An 11,495-nucleotide genomic window follows, 5' to 3' on the forward strand; every position below is an offset into this window, starting at 1 on the left:
AACTATCAAATCGTGTGATCAGGGATCCGGAAGACCCTACCATCTGTATCCTTTTGAGTACCGTATCCTTTTCAGTCAATACTTTGGTGCTTTATGACACTTAGTTGACACCTACAATGCCACCATTCTCAAAGCAATGGACACTATTGCTCCCATTAAATCCAGAAAAGCTAAACCACGAGCTCATCTCAATTCGTCGTTTACTCCACAACTGAGGGCCCTACGTAAAGAAAAAAGAAACCAGGAAACCCGTTGGAAAAGCCACCCTACTAACACCAACAAAGAAAACCTCTTCCTAGCATCACTTAACTACAAGGAGGCAATCTTCAGAGTCAAAAAGCATTCTTACAATATGCGTATCCTGCAAGCTGAATCCAACACCAAAGAACTTTTCAAGATCCTCAAAGTACTTGAAACACCATGCACACCGCCTGACTCTTGTAGCAAAGATAGCTTGTGGTGCACAAACATACAAAAGGCACTCCTCGACAAAATAGCCACTCTACAGACCAAAATAAACACAAAAACAGCACCATCCAACCTAACGCGCTACCCAATCCCCCACCACTTACAACCAATTGCAATAAACAAACCCTGACACCATTCAGCTTCTCTCCTGTAGCCATTGCTGAGGTTGAGAACATTAGTAAACTCAAACCCTCCAACTGTCAGGGTGACACCTGCCCTACTCCCATCATAAAAGAGGCCTCTCACATGCTAGCTCCTTCCATCACAGCGCTTATCAATGCATCTTTCAGCACAGTCACTGTGCCTGACAATCTGAAGGATGCCTGGGTTATCCCACTACTCAAAAAGCCCTCACTAGACCCCACCCCCCCCCCACCAACTTCAGACCTATCACAACCGTACCTTTCTTAAATTTTGGATCGTGCAGCCTACCTTCAGATCCAGGATTACTTGGAACGTAACAACCTCCTAGGTCTCAGACAGTCCGGTTTCCGCCCCAAGCACGGTACGGAAATGGTCTCGCTCGACTTGAAAACCCAAATTGAGGACTTGAAAGACAACGGTAGGATTGCCCTCTTACTGTTGGATTTGTCGGCTGCTTTTGATTTGGTGAATCATCAAATCCTATGCCACCATCTCAAAGGTGCAGCCCATTTTTCTGACAAAGCCACCACTTGGATCAAATCCTTCCTGGCCAACAGATCCATGAGGGTCTTCTCCTCGACCGCCTCAGCTGACCCCGCCCCAGTCCTCTGCGGAGTCCAAGGTTCTTGTGTTTCACCTACACTCTACAATGTGTTTACAAAACCACTCTTTGACATACTCGACTATCTGGGTGTCACCTACACAAACTATGCGGATGACACCCAGAACCTCATCCCCAGGAAACCGAAGACTTTTAGCGTCTACATGGTCATTCAGGCCTGGATGGGCCAACATGAGCTCTGTCTTACAAGATAGAGCTCCTCGTATTGGGTTCCCCCAACCGATTGAGCAAATTAGGCACCACCTTCAACTCCTTTGCAATCAATGGTAATACAATCAAGGTGGCCAATGATCCCAAAACATTAGGTATCTACCTGGACTCCTTATCTCTCTCGAGACAAACTAATGCGGTTACTTCAGCTTCCACATATACTTGCAAACTCATCACTGCTTGCCGGCCATTCATCACCATCTAACTGCATCACACTTGCCAGAACGCTAATTATGTCTAAGCTAGACTATTGCAACGGCCTCTACCTAGGGACTAGCCAACAAAACATTAGCAAGCAATTCAAAATAACGCTATCAGAGCGGCCTTGAACATCACCAGGTACCAACACATCTCAGACACCCAACGCAATCTGCACTGGCTCTCTGTTGCCCAAAGAGTGTCCCTTAAAGCCATAGCCCTCACACACAAATGCCTGACGGACAATGCTCCCCGTTACTTGACCACCCGATTCTCACAGCAAGTCTCAATCCGGCCTCAAAGAGCAGCCCAAACCCACTGCCTCTCCATACCTAGATAGAAACTACAAAAATTAGGCGGGACTCGTTTCCCAGTGCTCGCTTCCAAACTATGGAACTCTCTACCTCTGACTCCAAGTCTAGAACCTTCATTCTTGGTATTCAAGAACAAAGCTAAATTCTGGCTCCTAACACAAGACCCAATCAATCCCCCCCACGTAATGCCATTCGAGGAACCTCTCATGTCTGGTTACCACCTTACCCCATCGGAGCTATTCTGTTAAACTCGCTGTATATAACTCGCCTGTATATTAGGTCTGTAAATTTATCTATGTATATTGATGCTATGCCTGTAACCCCCAAGATACGTGCCCAGATGCCTTTGGTCCAGGTGCGCTATATAAATAAATACAAATACAAAAGCTCAACCTAGAGAGCAGGGTGGAAGACGCCGAAGGAGAGCCCAAAGGAACTAATGCATCATTGGCCTACCAGAACGCCGAAGGAGAGCCCGAAGGAACGTCTGCATCATTGGCCTACCAGAAGGAGAGGAAGGTACGGACCCCACAACTTCTCACCGAGAACATGTTCTTGCAAGACATGGGGCCAGGAAACCTCTCACAAGGATTTACAATAGAGGGGACACATGGGGCTCTCACTAGAACCGCCGCCCTCCCACGACATAGCAAAACTCCTGAATTATAGGGACAGAGAAGATTTTATCCTATTCAAGGCAAGGAAGCATGATACGGAGAGCATCTGCAAACTTGCTGTACCCAGATTACACCTTCCAAGTCCAAAAAATCAGGGCACTATTCACATCGGCTAAAACCAGACTCTGCAACACCGGCTTGAAGTACATTTTAATGTACCCAGCGCGACAAAAGGTCCTGTACAAAAACTGTGCCTTATTCTTTGACCAGCCCGAAGAGGGACAGGAATGGATGGACAGGAAGACGATCAACCCATGGACAGGGGTCAGTGCCACCCCAACTAAGCACAAAGACCTCGAATTCAGATGCAAGCGCAACGACAGTCGTTGGACGCACTCGGACCAAACAGGCAGGTCACATAAGACCCACTAGCGAACCCTGGACCAAGAAAGCAAACAGTAGTAGCTGACCCCCTCCCCTCCTTCGGTCCACAGTTTTTGCCTAGATTGCTCAAGCGGCAGGATCAACACCATAGACTCAATTTGTAACCCCCAAGGAAGAGACCACTCCCACGGCTGCTACTAACCCGCCCAGAGTTTGTCTGTTTTCCTTTCTTGGGCGCGATTTTCTGCGCCCAACCGCTGCCTCTGGATGATCCCCATGAGGCAGAAGCCAAGAGCAGACACGCCCGAGTATGGGTAACATTGCTGTGCAATTATTGTAGGTCAGGGAAGATAAAAGTGAATGTGTTGCTTGTATTAGCCACTATGTTGCAAACCATCTCCATGGAGCTAGAACACTTCATGGAATAAAGGGAAGGGATGGTCGAGGGGTCTTGATGACATGTCTCATTTGCGTCAAGTATTTGAAGATGGCTAGGAATATAAACTTATCCTGGAATGTCCGGGCCTGAATAATTATGTGAAAAGAAATAGAGTGTACACTTAACTCCCAGACAAATTGACATAGGCCTAATACAGGAGACCCACCTTACGACGGATGGGGAAGACTAATTACAGGCTCCACATACTCTGCTTATGCTTGCAGAGTACTGACCTGGATCGCACCTACAGTACCCTTTAAAGAGACCCAGGAATGGTGCTCATACAGGGGCTCTTAGAGAACGTGGACACCTGCCGAGTAAATACATATGCACCCAATCATAACACAGCGGTCTTCTTCCAGACATTGTACCCATGACTAGGTCCGTACAGAAACCTTAACGTCATATGGGGGGTGAGACTTTAATTGAATTATGGATCCTTGCATAGACAGGTCGGACTACAACCTGCCCCACCAGCCATGTCCCTACAGACGCTGCTAACATCATTAGATCTGGTTGATATTTGGAGACTACTCCACCCACAGTCTAGACATTACTCCCATGCCTCCTCCTCGCACCCAAACCAGGCTCAATTATTTCTTTATAAAGAATCTGACGGATGAATAAATGACAGCAGAATATAAGAGCACCGTTCTGTGCAACCACGTCCCTCTACTGCTGCAGCACCACCCCCACGAGTGCCACTATCCCAACATGGAACATGACAAGTGAGGCCCTACTGGACATCACTTTCCAAGACCACATTAAAGAAAGCATCACAGAATACCTCCTGCATAATGACGGCAGTGAGACAAGCACGGTTTCCCTATGTGAAGCCCTAAAAGTGGTCATTAGAGGCAACGCAATGGCCAAGTCGGGGGGCATTCAAACCATGCTGAAGACGTGCTGCAAGCACCGACAATCTCATATTGACAAGGGGGACAGGGAGGCAAAAAAAAAAAGACTGCTTTGCATCAGCAGTGTCTAAACTGCTGGGAACGATAGGGCAAGCATAGCTACAGCAAATACATAGAGAGGCAACACACAGAGGGGAATAAGCCGGGCAGACTTCTAGCATGATTATGTAAAAAAGAACAACGCACACCAATCTACTCAATACAAACACAACAGGGCACCACATGCAACACCCAAGAGGGCATCAATGCAGTTTTTTTACAATTTTACCGCAGTCTGTATCAGGAAACACCCAGGACCACTCCCATAATTACAAAAAAGGTATTAAGCGAAATAGATCTCCCAAGACTGGATGAGACTGCAGCTAGACACACCGATCACGGCCGAGGAATTGATAAACACAATAAGGTCACTACCTATGGGGAAAATCCAGGCTCAGATGACCTGCCTGGTGGGTCCCCCCCCCAATCTTCAAAACGCTTGGACTCTGCATGATTCTGGCATCCCCCTCCCCCCCCCCGCTTAGCTAGCCTAAGAGAATCTATCAATAATAGTACCTGCTGAAACCCAATAAGCCACCACAGGAATGCAGCTCATAGAGACCCTTGTCCATGCTTTACCAGGACAGCAAAATCCTGAGGGCTAACGCTGGCCAACAGACTAAAAAAGGCAATACATACACTGGTACACCCCGAACAAAACGGGATATGCGCCAGGTAGAAATATGTCCTGGAACTTGAGACAATTACATCATATCATGTACAGCACTGCATTTTGGGTTACACCATGCCCCATAGCAGCTTTGGACGTAACATTCCACTTTATGCAGGTTAGTTTTCGGCCTGTACTATCTACGATGGGTGGAAATAATATACAAGGACCCAGTTGCGCGAGTCAGGTCAGGCAAGCACACCTCAAAGCCCTGGGTGCTAGAGAAAGGCACTACACAAGGCTGCCCGTTATCCCAACAGCTGTACATTTTGGCTATGGAGTCGGTGACCACATATGTACGAACTGAATACATGACAGCGGGCATACTGGTTCTATGGACTCACCACTTGATCTCCATGTACGCTGATGAGACGCTCGTATATGTACCCGGAAGACAACTTAGAACTTCTTAACTTTTCTCAGATCTCTGGCACCGAGTATGGGAAAGTCATCCGTTTCCATTGGCCAGACTAGCTAAAACACAACCAAACTCCTTGCCAGCGGGCAAAATTGGAGCACCACTACACCCTTACATGGATGTGCAGAGCTGCACTGTTAAAAATGGTTGCCCTCCCAAGAATCCTACATTACTTTGCAAACATCCCATTTAACATACCCAAAGTCTTCTTTAAAACTATTGACTCCTTGTGCAAAGAATTCCTGTAGCATAATGATAGATGCAGGATAGCATTAGCTTCACTACAAAGACCCTACGAAGAAGGAGGCATTATTGTGCCTCACTTTGAGCTGTATTACATTACAGGGCAGCTGCAATTCGTGGTAGGATGGTTAGCAGACAAACCTACCTCAGACACCAAGCTACTCCAACCTGCAGCACTGCGCATCCTTCTGAAAGAAGTGTTGTGGAGCAAACTGCCACATTCAGCCCGTTACCCATACTTAGTATCACTGGGCATCCAATTGTGGGACAGGGCATTAACATGAAGGATCCGTTTTCGGTACAGATTCCCTTGGCCTTTCTAACCCCAGAAGCAACTCGGGTGCATCTAGGAATCCGGACATACTGGGAACCAAAGGGCGTTGTCACAATTAGGACCTACTTACAGACACCTCCTTCACACCATTTCCAAGAGTTAGCCGATAACACGTGTCAACATCACGGCCAATACCTGCTACACCGCACCATAAAAAAACATGGCTGTACGCAGATGGCCAACGTACGGAGAGATAGCAGAATCACACTTCATAATTGACAACTTGTATGACATTGTGTACCTTCAGCAATCTCTAGCTTGTATGGATTTCTCCTAATGAGCAGACCCTCCACAAATGCAATCATAAGGGCAAGGTGGGAGGACCTAGGAACTGCGATCCAAGATACACACTGGGCACAGATAGTGTCAGCGATACCACAAGTGTCAGCGATACCACAAGTGTCAGCGATACCACAAGTGTCAGCGATACCACAAGTGTCAGCGATACCACAAGTGTCAGCGATACCACAAGTGTCAGCGATACCACAAGTGTCACGGAATGCAAGATTGCAATTGATCCAACTTTATGCAAAGCATATAGCATACTTGACTCCTCTTACAATATCCAAATTCCCTGGAGCAGCTGCACAACACTGCCCTAGATCTGCTGCCTCGGATGCTGGCATATTGCACATGTTCTGGTCCTGTCCTAAAATACAGCAGTACTGGGAGGGTATACCAGAAAGAATGAACAAAGGAAGCCTTAATATATAACCACTATCACCAACAGCCTGCATGCTTGAGTGCTGTACACGTCCCGAACACTTACGTTATGTCTCCATGATGTAAGTACTAGCTAAACGCAGGATAGCAATGGCACACAAGACTGGTTGCGGGGCCTTAAAAAATGGGCACTGGCCCAAAAGAGCATGGTGGCGGGCAGCACACGTAAGCCCTGCTGATAACAATGCAGACATAGCGGTATGGAATACACTCAATCGGTTTGCACCGGCGGCACAAAAAACGGAGACAGAACAAGCATCCCCAATGACCACACAAACAGACCAACCCTTGTACAAGACGGAGGTACTGAACTAAATACCAATACATTAGGCAACACTGGGGGGAGGGAGTTAAAGGGAGAGGAGGGAGAAAATGTTGCAGGTTAGGTAGAAAGTTTGTTATTTTATCTTGTTAGCACTGTAACTGTTCAGGAAGATACAAATGAATGCACAGGTTACTTAAAACCAATGAATTGGCAAAATCCAGACTATATAGCCTATGGTAAAGCGCAATCGAGTTTGGTGGGGATTTTGAGTTTGAATGTCACATAATGGTGTGGGGCAACACCCAGCTCAAAAGGATCGCAGCTTATCAATATATAGATTAGGGGATTTCTGAGCGCACAAGCACCCCAATATTACCCCAAAGTGTTACTATCCATGTACTACACAAAGCACATGCTGTACAAGTCTTCAGCGCATAGCCCTTCCTACAAGACCCACCCCCTTTGCACAATGGTTGATCTGGTCTATTGTGGACAGGAGACTTACTGTGACGTTATAGTGTCTTCTAGCAGGTCCAAGGCCATTGGTGGGGCGGTGGACAGGGGCTTAAGGACATATTAGTTAAAAAGAACAAACCCAAATGGGCCGAATGAAATGGAATCTAACGGTAAGAACTCTTCAGCCTAAAAGACAAACTAAAATGTTGCAACAACACTTGAATCAGACATGAATCGAAAGGTTCATTATAAAAAAAAAATTCAATTGTGATTTAATTTATTCTACTTTTCACAAACCAATTAATTACCTCCAGAACACCACTTCAGAATATACCGTTTAAAACTCAGATCTCAGGACCAAGGACAAAAATGATCATTCCCCACCCCGCTTCCTCAAGCAGTCCTTCGAAATATTAGCAATTGTTCTCCAAAACGAAAAAACCAATACAAACATGATTGTTTCCCCTCCAGAAATACTTCCAAAGCCCAGTCGCCAGGGCTGTTTCTCCCCCATCCTAGAGCTGCACTAGGTTCATTTTTGGTAATCCATGTTTAACTTAACACCTAGATTGATCACACAATCAACCTACAAACATCACAGCAAGCCATTTGCAAACTTAACACATTACCAAAGCTACACTACTGCTCACGTATTTTGTCCTATCACACACACACACGACACAAAAAGGGTAGAGGTGCACTATACCAGAGTAATTTACATTACACATTGTCTCTAGTAATGATAAGTAAACACCAATGCCTAAAAATATATATTTTAAAATATCCAGCAAATCACGATTCCCAGCAAAAGGGTAAGTTGTATATGATGAAAGAACTCAGATCTAGCGGACTGTATTGCATAGGCCCCCTACATCCTATGAAGGGGACGCATGCGAATTTCGTGGACATTGGGGAGCTCTACAGAAGAGCCGAGAGAGGTCCGAGCAGCTGTCACAGAAAACACACGTGCAATAAATGTAGGAGGAAGCCCACGTGCACATCTATTGAGGTACGAAAATAGGTGAAATAAGTTGTCATTCAATGTTAGAAAAACGAATTAAGCAAAGCTCAATAGCGGCCTAATCAGAGCCCTAGAAAGAAACATACTCGGCCATAGCAGTGGTAAGGGTAACAAGGGCTGTGAAGGATGCTTGGAGATCAAGAGCTCCAAAAAGCTTTTAGCAAGTGGCGACAGTCCAAGTGACATACAACAATAGCCCAATGAGGATAGAAAAGAGTGATTCGATTCTGTATGGAATTTGTACTTTGTCGATTCTACTGCAAAAGCCTGTCGTTCATCACCATAAGTGTTCAGTTCCCAGCGAGAGGGGCAGCTGGTGTTTTTGGAAGGCGATTGAATGCAGTGGATATCAACAATGTGTAGAAAGTGGTGCTTGCCGGGCGTGTGATTCCTGAAAGGTGGCGCCGTACAGATGAGGGGTGAGCCGAGGCGCAGAATACTTTGTGACAACAACATAAAAGTACGCAGTGGCTGCGAACTGCACTTCAGGAACTCAAGCCTGCTGCCTCCTCTCCGCAGACGCCTGTCAAGCATCATCGGGGGCCCAGCGTCCCCTACCCGCACTCACCGAAGCCTCTGCGCTCGCGCCGCAGCACTGACAACGATGTGCCCTTACCTTATCGGCCCCTAGTCTCCCACCGGGTGCCCAGCACAGACAAGTACAGGCGGCGCTGAGGTGCGCGGAGGGCACGTACTCCTGACGCAGGGAGCCGCCGCGGGTCTCCCACACTCGGACCCGACCGTCCGGCGAGGACAAAGCCAGCAGATCTCGGCTCCCACCTGGGCTGAAGGCGCAACAGGGCCCTGCGGAGAGAGGGTCGCTGCTCTCCTCCGCCATTGCTAACTCGCGCGAACAGCCACGTGTTCTATAGTACGCAGGCGCGCTGCAGCCCGTGGAGCATGTGGAATGGGGATAGGTTTCTCCGTCCGAAAAAAAACAAAAGACGGACCAGCTCCAACCAGGGGAGATTTCTCTGAGTGTCACGGAAACAGAGTTCTAATGTGGTGTCAGGGTGTTGCGAGAACAGCCAATTTAGAACGGAGACTTCCCCGTTTGCTACCATGAGAGTTGTGACATCAACTAGGGAGTACGCATAGTAGTATTTGGGAGGAATAGGATTTGTTTTTTCAATTTCCTAAAGGATACCAGAACACTCACAAATAGAATCGAAAGTTTGATCAAATTATGAAGAGTAAATCACATTTTATTAGACTTACAAGGAAGTGAACGCGCGCAGTGTACGCGCTTTGTGTCTAAATATAAGCGTTATTTCCTCGCTGTTTATTTTCTTTGAGCACGTTCCTAGACAATCCAATCTCCAGGCCGACGCAAGGCTTCCTTTCAAAGATGTCCAGAAGTTTAACTCACATGCATTCGTGAACTTTGCCAGGATAGTGCTTCTTCTATGTCTACTGTTTAATAGCTACCTGTGCCAGAAACTGAAAACGAGCCCTGCAGCTGCAGCAACAACGTTCATTGGCGTCTTTAACTTCACAGTGACAGCAGCAGCAGCGGGGATCAGACTGAAACGAAGCTCTGTGCGCCACACAGAGCACGTGCTGTGAATGGTTGAATGCTGGTGTTTGTATGGATGCCTGCAACCGAGCTCTGCCCCTTCCCTGGTGGAAACGACACGTTTTAGAGGAGAAAAAAAAATTCCCGCAGGAATTCGAAAATATAGAATTTATATGGTTCATCTCAACCTGTATCTCAGCAACAGTCCTTATTCTGCTGTGCTAACTTGCAGCTTTCTGCTTTAGAGGCTGTCACTCAACTTTAAAGAAAACTGCCCAATGTGCCTCCATTAGCAATAGGGCAGTTCATTTTCATGTCTTAAAGTCAACTGTGTTTTATCTCCTGCAGCATTAAATATCTGTGAAGTTTCATTTGGGGAGTGCGGAAGGCAGCTGAAAAGTACAAGCATCCTTGTAGCCAAAGAGTGGTTCCTACCTCACTATACTCTTCGCCTGTGGGTGTTTGTAGTTATTTTATTGGCTGGAAGTTAGAAAGTCGTCTTGTCCCACTGGCTATCTATGTATGCTGATGGAATGCTGATGCTCTGATTACTTACCGGTAATCTTCATTACTCCTAGTGCTACTCTTCCTCGTCACAGTACTTCATGAGGCCCCTGCCTCTGACACAGGACCTTCTTCTATTTCTTTAAATCCCTATAACTCCTCCCCCACATCCACGTCACTCAGTTTCATATTACCAAGCCGGAGCATGGGAGCTTCCCATTCAGGGAGGGTGAGGAGGGGCGTCAGTACTATGACGAGGAAGAGTAGGACTAGGAGTAATGAAGATTACTGGTAAGTAATCAGAGCATTACCTCCACGTCCACTCTTCCTCGTCCCAGTACTTACTTCATGAGGTATACCAAAGCAGCAACGGGGAAAAGGTCCCAATGAGACACAGAGCCAGAAACAGTGCAGCAAAATATACCCACAATAACTCTAAAATCACATCCCCACAGACAAAACTCCAACCACGAAGGAACCAACCCCCGAGTGGGAGAAACTCAACCCATAGCGGTTGATGAAAATGCCTAGACCAGCCAAGGCGGCAGCCATGCAAATCTTTTGCAGAGAAAAACCCTCCTTGCATCGGCCCAGAAAGCTGCCAAACCCCTGTGGGACCGCCCTGATCTGGCGCAGGCACAGGCAGGCCAGAAGCCACATAAGCCCTGGAGATCACAACCCGGAACCACCAGAAAAAGGAAACCACAGATGCGTTATGCCCAGCCCCAGCCGGACCACAAGCAATCAGAAGACTATCAGATTGGTGGAAAAAGCAAACCAAGCCAAAGACATCAATGTTAAGCCGAGCCACCTCCTCAGGCGTACTTGGATCATGAAAGAAGTCCGGGAGAACCAGACCCTGAGAGGTGTGAAAACCGAGAGACAATTTAAGGGAGAAACTTCGGACCCCAGCACCACCGAGTCTGGCAGCACCCTCAGGAAAGTAGCGTGACATAAGAGAGCCCCAATCTCCTCAAGCCTACGGGCAGAAGT

At 47.1% G+C, this 11,495-nt stretch overlaps 1 protein-coding gene across 1 annotated transcript in view; it reads right to left on the reverse strand.

Annotated features, from left to right (window-relative positions):
• Positions 1-9,419, reverse strand: part of WDR43 (WD repeat domain 43) — a 489,892-nt gene extending 480,473 nt beyond the window's left edge. Inside the window, exon 1 of the mRNA XM_069608719.1 lies at positions 9,099-9,419. Coding sequence (XP_069464820.1) covers positions 9,099-9,320 — 222 coding nt within the window. The 5' untranslated portion in view covers positions 9,321-9,419. The remainder of the gene's footprint in view (positions 1-9,098) is intronic.
• Between the last annotated feature and the right edge of the window lie 2,076 nt (positions 9,420-11,495).

This window comes from Ambystoma mexicanum, chromosome 4q, assembly GCF_040938575.1.
Source record: "Ambystoma mexicanum isolate Mex_15411 chromosome 4q, UKY_AmexF1_1, whole genome shotgun sequence".
Lineage (NCBI taxonomy): Eukaryota > Metazoa > Chordata > Amphibia > Caudata > Ambystomatidae > Ambystoma > Ambystoma mexicanum.